The sequence below is a fragment of the Ovis canadensis genome, chromosome 12 (genome assembly GCF_042477335.2).
Source record: "Ovis canadensis isolate MfBH-ARS-UI-01 breed Bighorn chromosome 12, ARS-UI_OviCan_v2, whole genome shotgun sequence".
Taxonomy (NCBI): domain Eukaryota; kingdom Metazoa; phylum Chordata; class Mammalia; order Artiodactyla; family Bovidae; genus Ovis; species Ovis canadensis.
The window spans coordinates 63,910,763-63,931,706 of NC_091256.1; the positions used below are offsets into that span (position 1 = coordinate 63,910,763).

The window sequence follows — 20,944 nt, forward strand, 5'->3', positions numbered from 1 at the left end:
GAACAACCATAACAAGCTCTGTGCTAGGACATAAGCACCAGGTTTATGTAGGTGGAATATATGGTCAGTTTATTGTCTCCATCAGCCCCACATCCATGTACCATCTTGTAGTAATAATGCCTCCCTACACTACATGTGGTTTTGGTGGGAATATCCATCAACATGTCCGCTCTCCCATGTCCAAGGAGGAAGAGGATCCAACAATCTAAGACAGGTCAGTCTGACTCTTTAGAATTTGAATCTTGATCAAAGTGACACAGAGAGAGGAAATGCTTGGAGCCAACTTATCCCCATCACAGCACCCTACTCTTTAGTTCCTAATACCCAAATCTCCATAGGTCCCCTCTTTCCTGTCTTTTCTGAGATATAGTTCTGCAGGTTTTCCTCTGGGCTACTCTATCTGCTTCTGTTAAGTGTTTCAGCTCTTATGTTAACCAGAGCTCATCTCTGCAGCTGACCAAAGAGTTATAGCCCATTCCTCACCCGTAACCTGCCAAGGTTTTGTTACTCTGTCAGATCCCCCTCATTATAACATGAACCATCGATGGTTAGACCAACATGAAGTCCATTATGTTATCATTTTCTCAAGTGCAAATTGGCACTTGCCATTGGGTCTTGCCATCTACCTCTACAAGGAGACAGGGAAATCACATGCTGCTATAGCTGCTGACCTTCAGCACCCCCTGAAATTAGTTCAGGGTGGAAAGTAGAAATGAGGCACTCTGTGTATTGGGAAAAACTAGCAGGACAGGTCTTCAGATAGTTAGATATTTTCAGGAGAAGATTTTATGAACCCAATTCTTGAATCTCCTCTTATCTAGAAAAGCATCAGAATCCTTCATGGTGATGACTGCTTCTGGTGACTAGCAGAAAGTTTCAGCAGACTAGAAGAAACCTTCTCAGAAAATGTGTGCTTGATTGCGTGTACTCCCCCTTTACCAAAGTCTCATACATGCTGTTCTTCTTTCCTACCTCTCTGGAGCATTTCCTCGGAGCTATCTGAGGTACTGTCTCTCAGGGGGCAGTCCTCATTTTGCCTCATATAAAACTTAACTTCCAACTCTCATGTTGTGAGTTAAGTCAACAATTTGAAAGATATATCATTCAAATAAACACTCAGTACCTAAAAATGTAACATAAAGGTTCTATGACTTGAAAATAAGTTCTCAAATTGCTTTTTAGTCCTATGCAGATTATTAGAAACTAAACCAGTTTGATACAGACTATTCCATTCAAATATTACCCATCCTGAGAGATTATCCTGAGTATTCATTGGAAGGACTGTTGCTAAAGCTCCAATACTTTGGCCACCTGATTCTAAGAGCTGACTCACTGGAAAAGACCCTGATCCTGGGAAAGATTGCAGGCAAAAGGAGAAGGGGGCAGCAGAGGAAGAGATAGTTAGGCAGCATTGCAGACTCAACAGACATAAATTTGAGCAAGCTCTGGGAGATAGTGGAGGACAGAGGAGCATGGTAGTGCTAAGTCCATGGGGTCACAAGGAGTTGGACATGACTTAGTGACTGAACAACAACAGTATCCTGAGAGATGCTCCTTTCCATCACAATTTAGCAACGGACAGAAGTCCCACTTTTTGAGCCTTATTTCCAGTTACATCTGGGCCTTTGCATGGTGAACACTGAAAGCAATGTTCAGCATTTCATAATTTCTCCTAAAGTTCTGCCTCGTGGATTTTGCAAAGGTGCCAGAGGTCTCAGAAGAGGCTACCTTTCTCTATTATCTTAGGAAAAAAAAAAAAAAAAAAACCTCAACACAAGCTTAATAGAGCCTGCATTACAATTTCATATCTCACCCTCCATTTCTCCTGAACAGGAAAGGTGATCGTAGAAGCTCTATAACTGATGGGATCACATTTAAGCCTGACAATGCCTGTAGGTTAAATTGTATTTATTTTTAAAAAAGACTTTAAAAGATCAAAACCATCATGGCAGAATGGGAAGTGGACTTGCATGCATTATATAAGACACTACAAGCTTCATACCTGCTGATTTTATAGTTTTGAATCTGAGAACGGAAAATAGCATTGCCTTTTTAAATGCACAGGGAGAGAATGGGTAACTGAGCCCAGGGATTACTGGAGGGGATAAGCTAAGACTCCTTTGAATAATCAGCTTACCACTGTAGCTTTCCTGTTAGCTGAACTTGATTCTTCAGCATCCATTTAAGTATTTCTTTCTTCTATGACCTTTAAGAAGTGAAAATCTGATGGCATGAGTAGACTTAAAAATATCCAAGGGTAATTTTCTTAGGAAGAAAACTTTGCCTCTTTGCCCTCATTCTAATTTCAGAGTCTCTTCTCTGCTTGTTACTACACTGGGGAGGGTTCCAAGTCTTGCCTAAGCCTGGTGGTGTCACATTTCAGAAGATAAGCAAAAACTGTTCTTGGGTTGCTACTCATAGGCAGTGTCTGTGACCTTGAGAAGTCAAACATCCATCTGGTGCCTTAGTTTGTGCAATGTAAGGACCAGACATTCTCCAGAGCTGCCAACAGGGTCTCGTTCATGACTATGAAGCCAGTTGCAGCTCTAAAGCACCAGATAACTGCATTAGTAATAACCACAGGGTCCAGACCATGAGCACAGGTTGAATTCAGAAAGGATGGAAAGTGCTGATAACAAGAGAAGTCATCATGATATTACCTCTGTAATGAGTGTGTGTCAACTACCTGACACCCAAGGTCCATTTCCCAGCATGTGTTGAAACCTACTGCGTAGATTTCACTGTCTTATTGGTCAGGAGCCTGAGCCCAGGTTTGTTCTGGTAGATGCTTTGCTCCAAACCACACTTCAAGGTCAGTCTTATCTTGGATGGCCTTGGCCTGAAGCAGCTTGAAGCAGGGCCTCAGTTCTCAGCCAGAAATTGAGGTCAGGTCACATCAATGAGAGCATCGAATCATCACAACTAGACCAGTGGTCAGTGACAAGGCTCTGGGCCTTCAGCTATGCAGAAGAGTTCCCACAAAGACAGAAAACAATGAAACAAGTACAGTATTTATTAGGAGGAAAAATGACAGTATGTATAGATAGGCCCACAGGTGGGCTCAGAGAGAAAGTAGTGCCCTGGTGGTACTTTCAATCACTTTTATGGGGTATTTCTTCCAGTTTTCCTTTGGACAATCATTTTGATTTACCTGGTTCATAGTCCATATTTGGCATATCTTAGGGTTCTCCCATGTGTGTGCTCGTATCTCTTAGCCAAGATGCATTCCACTAAAGAGGCCTGGGTAGTGAGCATCAGTTAGCATCAAGGACCTCCAAGGAGTTTTTCTGCATGTGTGTAGTTGGGGACGTCTCCTGAATTTAAGAATGAAAACCATGTTGTCTCTTCTCTTCTATCTGGCAGGGCCCAGCCTCCTCTCTCAATTGTCCTGCTCTTGATATTTTGGAGTATTGCTTCAAAGGGAATGAATCTCCCATCACGCCACCCTGGGGGACCCATCTACCTCCTACCTGAAGTCTAGAGAGGGAGGGTGTCCAGATAGCTCAAACAATCAAACCATTTCTGTTAAATCTGCCTGATTCTTGCCAGAAATCAACTTGAAAGCATAATCAACCAGGGGAGACTACTCTACAAAAAAAAACAAGAAAGGAAAATGAAGCCACCTAAATCACATCGAGTCTCTGATCCTGGCAGGGCCCTCATTGACCTCCTTGAATGCCAGGCTGGTCTCCTGCCCATTGCCCCCTCCTGATGTTCTCCTTCTTGTCTGGCAAGGGGAATATAGGTCCTTGGCAAATATGCTCTCAAGTTCCCTGAATACAAATAACAGAAAGACAAATGAGAGAAGAGAAGGTAAAGGAAGGGAAGGGGAGGGAAGAAGACACGAGGGAGAGGAGGAGAAAAGAGAAGGGGAGATACAGGAAAGGGAAAGGGGAACAGAATCTCATCCCACATCTCAACTAAGATTTATTTTGTCAACTGAGAAATGAGGTGGCAGGGGAGGAAGGAGAGAAGTGAAAGCTGAGAGAGGGAGGGAAAATGCTGAGGCATGGGGAGAAGTGAAAGAGGAGAGTGAAAAAGATGGCTTAAAACTCAACATTCAGAAAGCTAAGATCATGGTATCTGGTCCCATCACTTCATGGCAAATAGATGGGGACATAGTGGAACAGTGACAGACTTTATTTTTTGGCCTCCAAAATCACTGCAGATGGTAACTTCAGCCATAAAATGAAAGGACTCTTGCTCCTTGGAAGAAAAGCCATTACCAACCTAGACAGCATATGAAAAAGCAGAGACATCATTTTGCCAACAAATGTCCATCTAGTCAAAGCTATGTTTTTTTCCAGTAGTCACATATAGATGTGAGAGTTGAACTACAAAGAAAGCTGAGTGCCTAAGAATTGATGCTTTTGAACTGTGGTGTTGAAGATTCTGAGAGACCCCTGGACTGCAAGGAGATCCAACCAGTCAATCCTATAGGAAATCAGTCCTGAATATTCATTGGAAGGATTGATGCTGAAGCTGAAACTCCAATACTTTGGCCACCTGATGTGAAGAACTGACTCATTGGAAAAGACCCTGATGCTGGGAAAGATTGAAGGCAGGAGGAGAAATGGGTGACAGAGGAAGAGATGGTTGGATGGCATCATTGACTCGATGGATGTGAGTTTGAGCAAGCTCTGAGAGTTGGTGATGGACAGGGAAGCCTGGCATGCTGCAGTCCATGGGGTCACAAAGAGTCAGACGTGACTGAGTAACTAAACTGAACTGGGGAGAAGGAAGGATAAAACCAATACAATATTGTAAAGTAGTTAGCCTCCAATTAAAATAAATGAATTTAAAATCAAAAAAAATAAAAAAAAAAAAAAAAGGCAAGAAGAAAAGGGACAGTGAGGACAGAGCAGGGGAATAAGACAGCCCAGAAGATAAAGCATGTTTCATTCCTCTTCTGCCTAACACTTGACTTTTGTCAGCCTGTACATGCAGACTTGCTTAGAGAAGATGGTTGTACAGTTTATTTTTGTGTGTAAAGACTTTCTCACTTCATTCTTAGAGACAGTCCTCTGGGAAGGATGTCCCAGTGATTGAGTCTCACTTAAACTGAGCTCTCCCTTCAGACCTAGACAAGCCACGTTCCGGGCAGAGAAGGCTGAGGCACCGTCAGGCCTGGCCAGTGGCCGAGGGTCAGTGGAGCACAGGACCTCCTTGATCGCTCCATATCCCAAGTCCTGTGAAAAGAGACCCCACCCACAATGAGGCGCAAAAGATCTCTGCTTTTCAATACCCAGCCTTCCAGAGAAGGACCTTACTGCCAACAAAGCGATCTTATTGTTTTCCCATGCATTTGTTTACCCCTTAATAAATAATGATATTAGGTCTTTGGAGGAAAGAAGGAGAGAACTGCCAATAGGAGATTTAATTTGCTATAATCAACCCCTCTTAGCATGCAGAGTCACACAGTACAAGTAAAAGAATTAATCTGTACCAGAAAGAATTGCCTCTTTGGTGTTATGAATCTAATCACTTACAAAGCTGAGTCGGCATTTTGGGTTTAGATGGAGCTCTCAGGAATAAAAGCCACAAGATCAGGTTTCAAATGTGATCTGAATGGTACCCTTCATTCAATTTGGGGGGCCTTTGGATTATACAGGGAATGAAATGCAAATAGAGGCACTGGGCCTCTTTTAGACACCCCCTAAATATTCAGACAGACATGTAGGGGATGAATAAACACTTGCAGGCCTCTGGGCTGCCTGTGTGAGATATTCCTTCTTGATCCCATTCTCTAGGATAGATTGTCAGACCTGCCAATCATCTCTGGAACCCCCATTATACTTGGGAGAGGTGTTTGCTCTGTGCATACTGTTTTATAATCCTCAGAGGTGGAATTTCATAGCCCAGCAATGCTTTTGCCTTTGACATTCTCCTAAGCAGGATTTATTGCTTCCAAGACAGATGTGACTTGAATCGATTATGTCTTTTAAGCAGTCACTCTGGAAGCAGCTTCCAGGTTCTCTGGAATACTTTTTGCCTGACTCCATTCAACTTGCAAGCTGATGTCAGAGTATTTCATCATAATCTAATACTATTAAGAGTCCTCTGGGTATGGAACTAAGAAGGCTATTACACCAACTAAGTTCAGGATGTGGTTGCTACTCTTGAAGAGCTTACGGCCTGCAACACACAAACATCTATTAATATCACAAAATGCAGCTGAACGGAAGGAGATACCTAGAAGTTATATTTACCTGCTATTGACCTCTCATTACTGATGAACTTAGAAAATGAAGTAAGTACATTTGTTCATCTTTGGAATTGAGACAAGAGGCAATGCCAAAAAATGAATGGAAAAGACCCAAATTTCCAAAATGCTCAATAAAGATTCTCATTAAAAATCATATAGCTATGGTTGTCTATTTCAGAACTCAAAACTACACATCACCCCAGCCATTCCAAAAATGTTGGGGTTTCTCAGTATTTTATAAGTTTGGCAACATTAATCTTGTAGAGAGTTATTTCAGAGGTGATCTGAGCCTGGGGGTATTAGATAACAAGAATCTAACTGACTTCAGCCATAGACCTAGATTCATAATCACAAATAATGTTTCAAAAAGTTAATGCCTTTAGAAGAAAATAAATGAAGTTAGTATTTTTAGATTGATCACAACCCACCTCATCCTATATTAGTCCAAAAGATAAGAGGGAGGGATCTTTGAAAAAATAAGAGGCAAAGAAATAACATTTCCAGATACTATACCACTTTCTTACCTGAATTTCTATGATCATTTTTCTCTGGGGAAAGATCCAACTGATCTTCCTTTTAGAGTGTATGACTTAGCAGAATATCCACTATATCTTACTCCATGTTTCCCTAGCTATTTAAATGAGAAAACTCTAGCAGGCATTGATTTGGTACCAGGAGAGAATGAGATAATAAAATATTCCCACACAGTTCAGTTCAGTCACTCTGTCATGTCCGACTCTTTGTGACCCCATGGACTGCAGCACACTAGGCATCCCTGTCCATCACCAATTCTGGAGTTTTACTCAAACTCATGTCCATTGAGTCGGTGATGCCATCCAACCATCTCATCCTCTGTCACTCCCTTCTCCTCCTGCCTTCAATCTTTCCCAGCATCAGGGTCTTTTCAAATGAGTCAGCTCTTCGCATCAGGTGGCCAAAGTATTGGAGTTTCAGCTTCAGCATCAGTCCTTCCAAACTGATTTCCTTTAGGATGAACTGGTTGGATCTTCTTGCTGTCCAAGGGACTCTCAAGAGTCTACTCCAAAACCACAGTTAAAAAGCATCAATTCTTCCCACACAGTAACCACATTATAAGATATTTTAGTCCCACTTGATAAATAAAGAAACATTTGTAATCAAAGCCATAAAGGATACAAGTTGTTAAATGAACCCTGTACTTAGGGGGAGAAAATATTTCCTTAAGCAACATTAAATTCTCAAAATCCACTTCTAGGCACTAGTAAGCTCATATATGAAGGAGAGGGGAAAGATGAATGATTTCTTCCTCCCTTAATATTTTGCAAACAGGAGTTTACACAACATCATCAAGGATGCATTCAGATGGTTCCCTCGGCTGTTGTATTAGCTATAGGATTGGGTCCAGGCACCGAGGAAAGCTAATCCTTTCAAGAACAATTTGCTCTCTTTTATTTGGTAAATTGTTCTAAATTTCCCTTTTTTCCCCTGAGTTTTAAAATTGGTTGTTGTAGCTTCACAATCTTCCCTTTCTCCGCTAGTCAGGCCTGGGGAGAAAGGAGAGGCTGAATGGGTTGCTCATAATAAAGGGGAAAGGGGAGAACAGTGAATAAAAATGAAAGGCTTTGCATAATTTGGGCCACCTCAATACAGGGGCTCAAAAATGCCATGGGACAGCTTCAAGCATTGACAGGTGAGAAATGAACAAAACTTTGCTGGTTAAAGTCTTATTGGTGCAAGATCGAGGCTTCACGATTAATTTTAAATAATAAAACATAAAAAACCACCATGATAGAAACAAAAGCAAAGAAACCATAGTAGAAAATCTGATACAGAGCAGAACACAGGAAACCACCAACCATTTTGACCTCTCTGCTGTTGAACAGAAAAAACAGCTCAGGAAGAAAGTTCTAAGAGAAAATAGAACAACATCACCAGACCCAAAGAACATTTTCTTAAACATTTCTAAATATGGAAGAGGCAGACACGAAAATAAAATCTAGTTCAGCTTGGCTTCACAAACACAGAAAATGATCAGTTCTCTTAAGACACCTGGTGTTTGTCCATCAACATATCGGGAGAGACCCACCAACAAAACCAGAAGGAGTAGATACATTAGTTTTTAAATATTTCAATAAAAGAGTGAACAAGGAATAACCTTGAAGAATCACATCTCAACAAACCATGCAATGAACTAAATATCTTCTGTAATTAATTCACTGCTAGCATTAAAAAGAAAAAATAAGAAAAAAAGTAGTGCTGATTCGCTTACTGGTGGTGCACCAAATGTACCAAAATATTCATTAGTTACTCAGTGATGCTGTTTGGGATAAGTATTGCTCCACTCCAAAGCCTCTGCCAGCTTTGATGCCTGCCAAATTTGTATGTAAATGGGTTTTCACTTTCCAAGGCTAATGGGAGATCTGTTAAATTCTCAGAGACAACACATATATTATTTTAAGCCCTATTACTTTGACTTAAAAACAAGCCACTTTGATACTAAATCCAAAATAATACTTAATTAGAAATCCAATACTCAATATATCAGAAAGTCCATTATGCAGCTGTTTATCACAAAGTTAGTCATAATGAATGTGACAGATGAGTGTTTTTGTGCAGCCTATACCAAGAAGAAAACAAAAAAAGGTCACCACCTACTCTATATAGGATTTATTGATCTTTGTACCTGAGCATCCATTAAGAGGTGCCTCATCAATATCATGGAACTCTTGAGCGTCTCCTTCTCAGTGGGAAGAAAAGGGTCTTGGTCCTCCTCCAGCGCTTTTGACTTGGTGACAATAAAATGGGATATCTGGTCATTTAGGGTGTGCAGTGACTGGACTGCTGCAAAAAAAGAAAGAAAGAAAGTCAAATCACAGTAGGTAACTTTCAAAGAGAAACTGGCTATAATTTTTGAAGGGAGAATTGAGGGTGAACACATAAAGTATAACCCAGGCAGGTGTCAAGAACCCTTATGTCCATGGGTCTCTCCAACACATGTGTTTAATGGGTAATAGACTGAACACTCTCCAAATCATGAGCCTGTATGGAAATGCTTGGGGATGCAGTTGTGGGAAAAACCAGACTGGATGCTTACTCACATGGAGAGTTCAGTCCTATGCCAATCACAGAAAACAAACAAGTTAGCAAACACTTCTATAAAGATGACACATAAGTATTTATGAATTAGAGAGAGATTAGTAGGGCATAAGGGGAGAGCTCTATAGTAGATTTACATTTACAGTCATACAGTTGGATATTTTACCTCTTAACAGATGGCCTCTATCATTAAGTTTAATGAGGGGATAGTGGCCATATTTTCCAATCAGTACTACGTTTGTACCAGGAGGATTATTGTTTCTCTATCATTCACACGGCACTTGCCATCTGACATGATTTTAAGATTTCACTTTATTTATGCTTTTTACTTCCTTTTCTGCTTTCTCCATAGTAAATGTGGTAAGAGTAGAGATTTTCAAAATAATTTCTTGGTTTATGTTTGGTATATGCCCAATAACTAGGAAAGGTCCTAAAAGTTAGAGGGTGCTCAATAAATGTTGGTGAATTAATTTCCTTACATTCCCTTGAAATAAAATTTGTTTCCTTATTGAATTTCTGTAACTTCCAGGTAAATCTATCCTTTCAAACCAAGAATAAGTAAAGCCTACACATTCTCAGGAAATCACTGCACTAATCACCATTCTGAGGATACAAAGTAATAATCAAAAACTAGTATCCAATAGAATCACTCTGAGAACATCTGCCTTTGACCATGAGGGAGTAAGAATATTCAGATTACCCACTTGCTGCAAATAACTAGAAAACTGTATAATATATCAGAAACAAGTACTTTCAGACATTGAACAGCAGCAAAACACTGTGATCCTTTAGAAAAGATGAAAAAGTTGAGTTCTATCATTGCCAGCATTCTGCAAAAATGGAATGTCCAGACCACAACATGGGAAGAGAAATTCAAGGAGAACCCACCCCTCACACTGAATTGAGAAGATAGAGACTGGAAAGATTAAGTCTGCTCTAATTTGCAAGACAAATCACTAAGAAAGAAGGAATTACACAGAGATCTCTAGAAATCTGTACAGGAGTCTCTGAGTTGTTGGCTAAATATCAATTCTATATATGGGTAAGATTAAACCTTACATATCTGGCAAGGGAAAATTCCAGGAAAGGACAGTCACATTTTGGGGAGCTGTAAGCCCAATAATTCCAAGAGAGCTTACAGGAAAACAAATTGTTTTCACGCTCACTGGCCAAAGTGGAGGGTCTTGGTTGGAATTCACAGCATGTTCAGCAGGGCCTCCCAAAGGATAAAGGTTTAGAAACAAAGCTAAATGATCCTTAGAATAAAGGCAACTCCAGGTCTACCCAAAAGGAGTTTAAAAGTAAGCCTTGTAAGGATCAAACTAATCTTCCCATAACTAAAATACTTACCAGGAAAGAAAAATGAGCTTTTTTTTTTTTTTTTTTTTCTGTAGAAGTATAACACAGTCTGTGAGGGATTGGGGGCAGGAGGAGAAGGGGACGACAGAGGATGAGATGGCTGGATGGCATCACTAACTCGATGGACGTGAGTCTGAGTGAACTCCGGGAGTTGGTGATGGACAGGGAGGCCTGGTGTGCTGTGATTCATGGGGTCACAAAGAGTCAGACACGACTGAGTGACTGAACTGACTGAATACAATCTGGGCTTCCCTGGTGGCTCAGACAGTAAAGAATGTGCTTGTAATACAGGGGACTCAGGTTCAATCTCTGGGTCAGAAAGATCTCCTGGAGAAAGGAACGGTTACCCAGTATTCTTGGTTATCCAGTATTCTTGCCTGGAGAATTCCATGGACAGAGGAGCCTGGCAGATTCCAGTACATGGGGTCACATAGAGTTGGACACGACTGAGAGATTAACATTTTCACTTTTCATAACAAAATCTAGCACTCAAAATGCAAAATTCATAAGGCTCTGTATTCAATAAAAAATTACTAGACATGTAAAGAAACAAGAAAGTGTAGCTTGTAGCCTGGAGAAAAATCAGTTTATGGAAACAGACTCAGAAATAACAAGTGATAGCATTAGAAAATATGACTATTAAGATAGCTACTATAGATATTCTCTGTTCAAGGTTGTAAAAGAAAACACTATTATGATGAGGAGAAAAATATAATATTTAGACCAGAACTAAATAGAGCATCTAAGGATGAAAAATGCATATCTAAAATGAAATTTTTACTAGAGGAGATGCATAGCAGATTAAACAATGAAGAAGAAAATATCAATGAAATTGAAATTTTATAATAAAACTCTCTATAATGAATAAACAGAGCATCTTTGACAATATAAAGCTGTCTGAGAAACATGCACTTGGAATCTGAGGGGATAGGGTAGTGGCAGGGACAGAAACAATGTGTGAGGAAACAGTGAAAATTTCTTTTTCCAAATTTGATAATACTATTAATCTCTGAATACAAGAATCTCAATAAATTTCAGGCAAGACAAATACAAAGAAAACTACACCAAGACATATTATAATCAAATTGCTAAACACACAGTGAGAAACAGAAAATCTTTTTTTTTGCAATGGCATGGAGGATCTTAGTTTCCTGACCAGGGATCAAACCCACACCCTGTCCAGTGGAAATACAGAGTTTTAACCCCTGGACTGCCAGGGAAGTCCACAAAAATCTTAAAATCAGCCAGAAGAGGAAGGCACACTGCATTTGGAGGAAGAGAGAGAGGAATGATATCAGACTTGTCATCAAAATCTATGAAAACCAGAGAAGAATCTATGACTGTTAAAAATACTGAAGAAAATACTTGTCAATCTAGAATTCTATAACCAATAATAGTATCTTTCAAAAAATGAAGGTGAAATAATGACTTTTTTCAGATAAAAGCTGAAAAAACTTCAACAGCCCTTTCATTAAAAGAAATGTTAACTGTCCTTGCTGTGTGCTTAGTCACTCAGTTGTGACCAACACTTTGTGACCCCATGGACTGTAGCCTGACAGGCTCCTTCCATCCATGGAATTTTTCCAAGCAAGAATATTGAAGTGGGTTGCCATGCCCTCCTCCAGGGGATCTTCCCAACCCAAGGATCAAATCTAGGTCTCCCTCATTGCAGACAGATTCTTTACTGTCTGAGCCACGAGGGAAGCCCAAGAATACTGGAGTGGGTAGCCTATCCCTTCTCCAGGGAATCTTCCTGACCCAGGAATCAAACCAGGGTCTCCTGCAATGCAGGTGGATTCTTTACCAGCTGAGCTACCAAGCAAGCCCAGAGTAAGCACTGCTGCTGCTGCTGCTGCTGCTGCTAAGTCACTTCAGTCATGTCCGACTCTTTGCGACCCCATAGACGGCAGCCCACCAGGCTCCCCTGTCCCTGGGATTCTCCAGGCAAGAACACTGGAGTGGGTTGCCATTTCCTTCTCCAATGCATAAAAGTGAAAAGTGAAAGTCAAGTCGCTCAGTCATATCCGACTCTTAGCAACCCCATGGACTGCAGCCTACCAGGCTCCTCCGTCCATAGGATTTTCCAGGCAAGAGTACTGGAGTGGGGTGCCATTGCCTTCTCCATGAGTAAGCACTACAGATAGCAAATAAATCGATGATGATTTTGAACAATAGAGAATCAGTCTCAGACAACTGAGCATAGAGTTGTAGCTACAAGCCATAAAATAGGAAGAATACAGAATATGATATCAGAGCAGATTTTCATTGCACAGGAAGGCTCTAAAATATTTCCCTGGACTAGGGAACAAGCTTGGCTAAAACAGAGAAAGATGAACAAGAAAAACAGGAAGTATGGGACCTGATTCCTGCCTAATTTGAATCCTTGTACTCAGAAGGAGATGGTAGAAATACACTCAGATAGACTTGGGGATCTGAAAGCAGAGTGACTTAATGTCTTATGTCCTACCCTGGGCACTGGGGGCGGGGACAACCTCGCAGTGCACCTGCCAGTATGAGGGTGGAAACAACAGGCGATGGCATTTCAGGTCCAAGAGGATCTGAGATGGCACTACAGCCCTACCACCCTCACTATCCCACCTCCAGTCTCCCTTAGCATCATGAGGACTGCAGATATCTCCAGTGAGTCCAGAAGTACCCAGAGGGAGATTCATGGACCCCAAGATAGGATAGTCCACTAAGTCCCCTACATACAAACTTTCAAAGATGTGACCATGCTTCTGGTTCCAGCAAGAACCCAGAATCTGATGCCATCAACATCATGCATGAGTGAAATTGCAGCTGGCCCCTGACTCCTATTGATGATCCTTCAGCTCAACCGTCTCCCACCTCTTCTCCCTTCTCCATTCAGTAACTCTTCTTGCCTCTTCACTCAATGCCAGTCCCAATATGCCAGCTGACGTACTGTCTACTGTACTTTTCAAGGCACTGTACTATGAGATCAAAACATTTTTGTGCATTTATTTGTTGCCTATGTATTATTTGTGTGAAAAGTATTATTAACATACTACAGAACAGCACTATATAGCTAATAGTGTTAGTTGGGTACCTAGGTTCACTTTGTTGGACTTGCGAACAAATTGGACTTAACACACTCTCAGAACAGAACTCATTCATATGCAGGGGACTTACTGTATATCATCCTCCCAATAACCCAGAGAGAAGAGAAAGAGAATGGAAAGGGGAGTAATTTGAATTTATTTGATATTTATCCAGAGGTACAAAGTTTTCAACCAGAAGGGACTGAGTTATTATCAGTTGAAATGTTGGCTCCAGATCCAAGTTTAATTTCGTTATAGAAACGTGAAAACAACAACAACAAACAACTTTTTGGAGTTGTGACTATAAAATTTTAAACACTCTATATAGCTTTTCTCTCTTATTTAGACACAGGAAGGTTGGAGCACACTGAGCTACCAGTTCAGTTCAGTTCAGTCACTCAGTCATGTCCGACTCTTTGCAACCCCATGAACTGCAGCACGCCAGGCTTCCCTGTCCATCACCAACACCCGGAGCTTACTCAGACTCATGTCCATTGAGTCAGTGATTCCATCCAACCATCTCATATTCTGTCATCCCCTTCTCCTTCCGCCTTCAATCATTCCCAGCATTGGGGTCTTTTCAAATGAGTCAGTTCTTCACATCAGGTGGCCAAAGTATTGGAGTTTCAGCTTTAGCATCAGTCCTTCCAATGAATATTCAGGACTGGTTTCCTTTAGGATGGACTGGTTGGATCTCCTTGCTGTCCAAGGGACTCCAACACCACAGTTCAAAAGCATCAGTTCTTCAGTGCTCATCTTTCTTTATGTACAACTTTCACATCCATACATGACTACTGGAAAAACCATAGCTTTGACTAGACAGACCTTTGTTGGCAAAGTAATGTCTCTGCTTTTTAATATGCTGTCTAGGTTGGTCATAGCTTTTCTTCCAAGGAGCCAAGTGTCTTTTAATTTCATGGCTGCAGTCACCATCTGCAGCTCAGAAACATACACAACAGATGAGACCCAAGGCCGTGACATGACTTTCCAACTCCTATTCTCATAATCTTGCCACAATACCCACACTCCTGATCCAAAATAATGTCTGGTTAGAGAACACCACCACAAATGGGGTGTTATACCACCAACACCAGCCAAGTGGGACACAATAAAAGTAAAGGCAGGGAACAAGTCTAGAGGTTTCCCCCCCCCCACCTTTGGCAAATGTAAAATAAGCAGATGGCAGAGTGCCTGGCACAGTAAACATTTCATGTACTAAAAATATCTAGGACTGAAGCCCTTCGTTGATGTTCCCCTATCTATACTTCTTGAATCTTCTCTTTCCATCACATAGTTCCTTCACTGATAATAATAATTATTATTAACAATATTACAGCAAACACCTATGGGGACTCAATATTTGCAACCATGGTGTTACATGTTTAATAGGCAATACCTCACTTAGTCACCCCAAAGATTCTACTGAAGGGTCATTATCATCGCTCCTATCATACAAATGAAGACACTCAGGTTAAGAGATTCATCAAGGATTATGCACCGGTCAGAAGAAGACAAGACTCATATCTACCCAGAGCCTGCACACAGAATTCCTGCATTATACCACCTCCACCCCACACACCCCTTGTTGCTCCATTGTGCTGTGTTCTCCTTTGGGCAAACATACTGTCCTTCTGGTCCCCTACCTATTGCCATTCCATTCTCATCATTTCCTTCAAGATGTAGCCAAGGAGGCTGAATTGATGTGTTTCCACCTAGGGTACCACAGAGAGCAATCCTAGGCATCAAGAGTGTCAGGCTGGCTGTGGGCTATCACTTGGTGATATCCTCATAGTTTTCAAGGTGAGAAAACCGAGACCAAGGAAGATGATCCAGCTCTCTACAGATGCTCTGGCAGTCAGTTTGAGAGTATGGATTCTAGAAGCCTGGTCTCAATCGTGTCCACCTCTCCAACTAGCTGTATAACCTTGAGTAAGCTGCTTAAGGCCTCAGCTTCCCCATCTCTAAGTGGGGATAATAATAGGAACAATTTCACAGAGTTTCTGAGAGTTACAATTAATCAGATCATTTGCACAAAGTATGTGGCACATGACTGTTACATGGTATTTACTATTATGATTATTCTACAGTTTATACCTCAAGTCTTTAACTTACTGATATTAACTAGTGGCTATGTTTGTAACTGAGTGTAATTACTGAATCTTTGTTATATAAATAAATCAAGATGGTCTCTGTGTATTAGTCTACGGTGTTTATTTCTTCACTGCAGGCTGAGACCCATTAGCTCAAAAGGCAGCAGGTGCCAAACGCAAATGTTTTACATCCAAATATTTTAAATACAGACTAAATAAGCAGATTGTTAACTATTTAGAGTCTGCCTGCTTCGCAAGGGCTTCCCAGGTGGGCTAGTGGTAAAGAACCCACCTGCCAATGCAGAAGACTTAAAGAGAAGTCTCTGGCTTCCCTGATGGCTCATATGGTAAAGAATCCACCTGCAATGCAGGAGACCTGAGTTTGATCCCTGGGTCGTGAAGATTCCCTGGAGGAGGGCAAGGCAGCCCACTCCAGTATTCTTGCCTGGAGAAACCCTTGGATAGAGGAGCCTGGCAGGCTACAGTTGAAAAGGTCGCAGAATCGGACACGACTGAAGCAACTTCACACTCATACACCAACCGCTTTGCAAACCCCACAAAACTGTGCCCAATCTCTGCTAGCCATTGGTGAGATAAGCCCTGGTACATAAAGACCCCAAGACCCTACTGGTCTCTGACCCAGACTCCCCACTGTGCTGGCAAGTGACATCACCTGGACACCTAAGTCCCCTGGAGGACCCCTCTCTCCCCCATGAGTTCCTTGCCCACCTCCCCTCTGAGTATTGACCTTCTGCATTTCTGGATAGTCTCCGGCTGTGCAGGATTTCACATGCAAACTACCAAAGGGTCATTCAATACAGCCTGTGTGAGCTACTGCCACCTAGTGGTCATATCTTTTCCCTTGATGAACCCCAAGATCTCTTGAACACCCTCCATTACCCATTGTCTATTCATTTTATATCCCAGTTACAATGAGTCCAGTGCATCATATAAAATGAAAATGCAATAAATTTAAGTTGAATAATTAGAAGTAATAGCACAAGGAGGAACCTCTTCTTCAAGGCAGGTCACTCTGTGTTTTTAGCCTCATATGTGTGCTAAATCATTCTGTCTTTTTTGAGATTGCATCCAATTACTGCAAAGCTGGACTGTGAAGAAAGCTGAGCGCCGAAGAATTGATGCTTTTGAACTGTGGTGTTGGAGAAGAGTCCCTTGGACTGCAAGGAGATCCAACCAGTCCATTCTAAAGGACATCAGCCCTGGGTGTTCTTTGAAAGGAATGATGCTAAAGCTGAAACTCCAGTACTTTGGCCACCTCATGCGAAGAGTTGACTCATTGGAAAAGACTCTGATGCTGGGAGGGATTGGCGGCAGGAGGAAAGGGGGACGACCGAGGATGAGATGGCTGGATGGCATCACTGACTTGATGGACGTGAGTTTGAGTGGAACTCCGGGAGCTGGTGATGGACAGGGAGGCCTGGCGTGCTGTGATTCATGGGGTCGCAAAGAGTAGGACACGACTGAGCAACTGAATTGAACCTAACTGAACTGCATTTCGGACTCTTTTGTTAACTATGAGGGCTACTCCATTTCTTCTAAGGGATTCTTGCCCACAGTAGTAGATATAATGGTCATCTGAATTAAATTTGCCCATTCCAGTCTGTTTTAGTTCACTGATTCCCAAAATGTTGATGTTAATTCTTGCCATCTCCTGTTTGACCACTTGCAATTTACCTTGATTCATGGACCTAACATTCCAGGTTCCTATGCAATATTGTTCTTTAAAGCATCGGACTTTACTTCCATCACCAATCACATCCCACAACTGGGAGTTGTCTTCGCTTTGGCTTCATCTCTTCATTCTTTCTGGAGTTATTTCTCCACTCTTCTCCAGTAGCATATTGGGCACCTATGGATCTGAGGAGTTCATCTTTTGGTGTCCTATCTTTTTGCCTTTTCATACTGTTCATGGGATTCTCAAGGCAAGAATACTGAAGTGGTTTGCCATTCTCTTCTCCAGCGGACCATGTTTTGTCAGAACTCTCCACTATGACCTGTCCATCTTGGGTGGCCCTACATGGCATGGCTCACAGTTTCACTGAATTAGACAGGGAAGAATACTTGAAGTGTGCTAAGTCACTTAAGTCATGTCCAACTCTTGTGACACTATGAACTATAGCCCTTCAGGCTCCTCTGTCCATTAGATGCTGCAGGCAAGAAAACTGGAATGGGTTGCCGTGCCCTCCTCTAGGGCATCTTCCAACGCAGGAATTGAACTCACATCTCTTATGTCTCCTGCATTGGCAGGCAGGTTCTTTACCACCAGGGCCACCTGGGAAGCCCTCATGGGTACTTCATGTAATTTGTCTGGTTACATCTATTGCCCTCTTCTAATAAAAGAAGCTCTCATTCCATCTTGGAGAAACACCCATCTCCACTTGTGGTTCATGTAGGGCTGATGCCATTCCCAGGTCACAGAGGTGCACATGTCATCCAGACCTTGCCATCCAAAGCATTTCATCTCCAAGGCAACAGTGGTTGGTCCAGGAGTGGCCTTGTGACCTAAACATGCCCAACAAGATTTAATTCCAGAATCATCTGATATAACTATTAAGAAAGAGGAAGCCTCTTTTCCCGTTGAGTTTGCTAAGAATGTGTAGCAGCTGGTGGTCTTCTTAGCCATCAACTAAGGAGCCCCAGCCTGAGAATAAAACCAGTGGAGTGAAGAGGTAATTCTCATCCACAGACAGGGAACGAGATTCTTGATATTATCATTACAGCTTTGGGATTCAGCCGCAAACTTCTCAGGTGGATTGCTAAATTTCCTTCTTTTCATTAGCACATTTGGGTTGGGTTTCTGTCATCTGCAATCAAGAAGTCCTGATTACTGGAAAGAAGCCTGTACTTTGTCTTCATTGTAATAGTTATTAATGTGGATACTTTTTTTAAAGTCTGCCTCTCTGGCAGATTAAAGAGGATCTTAAATTTTGTGAGAAAAACCCGGAATCCAATCTTCCGCCATAAGTGAGACTTTAGACATATGGTTTCAGCCATCTCTAAGCACCCCAGATGACAGCCCAGCCACTCTGGAGCAGAGCTGAACCCCTTCTCTGGATGATACCCTAATTCCTGGCCCACAAAACTGTGAGCATAATGAGGTGACATCCTTTTGTTTGGGGACGGCTTGCTCTGTAGCAATGTTGTTGCTCATTCACTTGGTCGTGTCCAGCTCTTTGCGACTCCATGGACTGCAGCACACTAGGCTTCCCTGTCCTTCACGATCTCCCGGAGTTTTCTCAAATTCATATCCATTGACTCAGTGATGCCATCCAACCATCTCATCCTCTTTCACCCCCTTCTCCTCCTGCCTTCAATCTTTCCCAGCATCAGGGTCTTTTCTAATGAATTGGCCGTTCATATCACGGGGCCAAAGTATTGGAGCTTCCGCTTCAGCATCAGTCCTTCTGGTGAATATTCAGGGTTGATTTCCCTTAGAATTGACTGGCTTCATCTTCTCTGTGGGGCCTGCAATGCAAGAGACCCAGGTTCAATTCCTGGGTCAGGAAAATCCTCTGGAGAAGGAAATGGCAATCCACTCCAGTATTCTTGCCTGGAGAATCCCATGGACAGAGGAGTCTGGCAGGTTACAGTCCATGCGGTCACAAGAGTTGGACACAACTTAGCATCTAAACTACCACCATCACCCATCTCCTCTGTAGCAACTGATAGCTGAAAGTTCCATGAGGTCAGCAACCAGGTACTTTCTGTTCATCACTGCCTCTCTAACTCTAAGCACAACACCTGGCACACATGGTGCTTGACAAAATAAACATTTATCCAAAAGAGAAAAATGAATAAACAAATGAAGAAAATAGCCAGCTTCTCTCCACTTTGTCTGCTCCACCAGCCCATCATCGTAGAATCAGCTGTTACGCATATTTTTCTCCATTTGACCTATAAAAATCTCAACCAAATAATACTGTTCTTAAAACGTATGATGGATTATAGAATGAAAAGCCATATATATGCTTTCTTACCTACCTGAGTTTAGGCAATTGAATCATAAAACCAGGTTTATTTGGTTGGTGGTTCTGCATGTGAAATGATGTTAAATTTATTTCATGTTATTCTGGTCTACAAATTTGAAGAAACATGTATTTTTATAGCAGGCTTATTTGTATGAAGTGCTCATTTGAATTTCACTGTATATTAATGAGTATTTATTTAGATTTCAGATAAGGGTAGCACATTCATGGGTTGGCAGAGGGAAAAATAACAAGTTTCAATATTTTGTGTCATTAGCAAAAATTGAAGGTACACAGAAAATGTCATGTTTTCAGAAGAGGGATAGCAGCTTAGCATACTATGCCTCTGTATTTATAGATCAGATGAAGTGTAGGCATGAAATAATATTATGACCCTAAACACTCATTTTATACAGATGAGTCCAGAAGTCACTAAGATGGGCTATTGTACATTTTTACAGAAAAATATACCAAATGAATTATATCATGGGGCACAGCCCTGCCACAAGAAGCACCATGGATTTTATGATCTTGTCATTTATATGGTCCATAGATATGAACTAATGATCAAATTTATCCCTACATGTTAAACAACCTTTGCTTTTCATGTATCTCAAATTCTTTGATGCATTTTGCATGAAAATGCTAACCAGCTTCCAATTCTTGCTTTAACATAGTCTCATTAAATAAATGAAGCTTAAATAATTCAGGTATTTGCCCCCTCTGTTGTAATAAAACTCATTCTGCAAGTCAAAAGTTGATACTGGAGTCAAGGATGCAGAGAAATTGAAACCCTCATGCGTTGCTGGTGGGAATACAAAACGGTTCAGCCACCATGGAGCACAGAGTGGCAATTCCTCAGTAAGTTAAACGGAGAAGTTCCATGTGAGCCAGTGATTCTACTTCTAGGTATATCACCAAGAGAACCGAATACAGGTGTTCAACCAACCACTTATCCATGAATGTTCACAGCAGCACTCAGTGGTCATAACAGCCAAAGGTAGAAAGAACCCCAAAGTCCATCAGCTGATGAGTGGGTATGCAAAATGTAGTATATTCAAACAGTGGAATATTATTGCAGAATGTGGCGCATTCTTTAAAAGGAAGGCTCCTTTTAAAAGTTTTCATACATGTTACAATGCAGATGAACCTCAAAAACATTATACTAAG

General features: G+C 41.5%; 1 protein-coding gene across 1 annotated transcript in view; it reads right to left on the reverse strand.

Moving 5' to 3' along the window:
- Nucleotides 1-20,944, reverse strand: part of KAZN (kazrin, periplakin interacting protein) — a 1,331,681-nt gene that overhangs the window by 983,128 nt on the left and 327,609 nt on the right. The window contains exon 2 of the mRNA XM_069545947.1: nucleotides 8,868-9,025. Within this exon, the coding sequence (XP_069402048.1) occupies nucleotides 8,868-9,025 (158 nt within the window). The remainder of the gene's footprint in view (nucleotides 1-8,867; nucleotides 9,026-20,944) is intronic.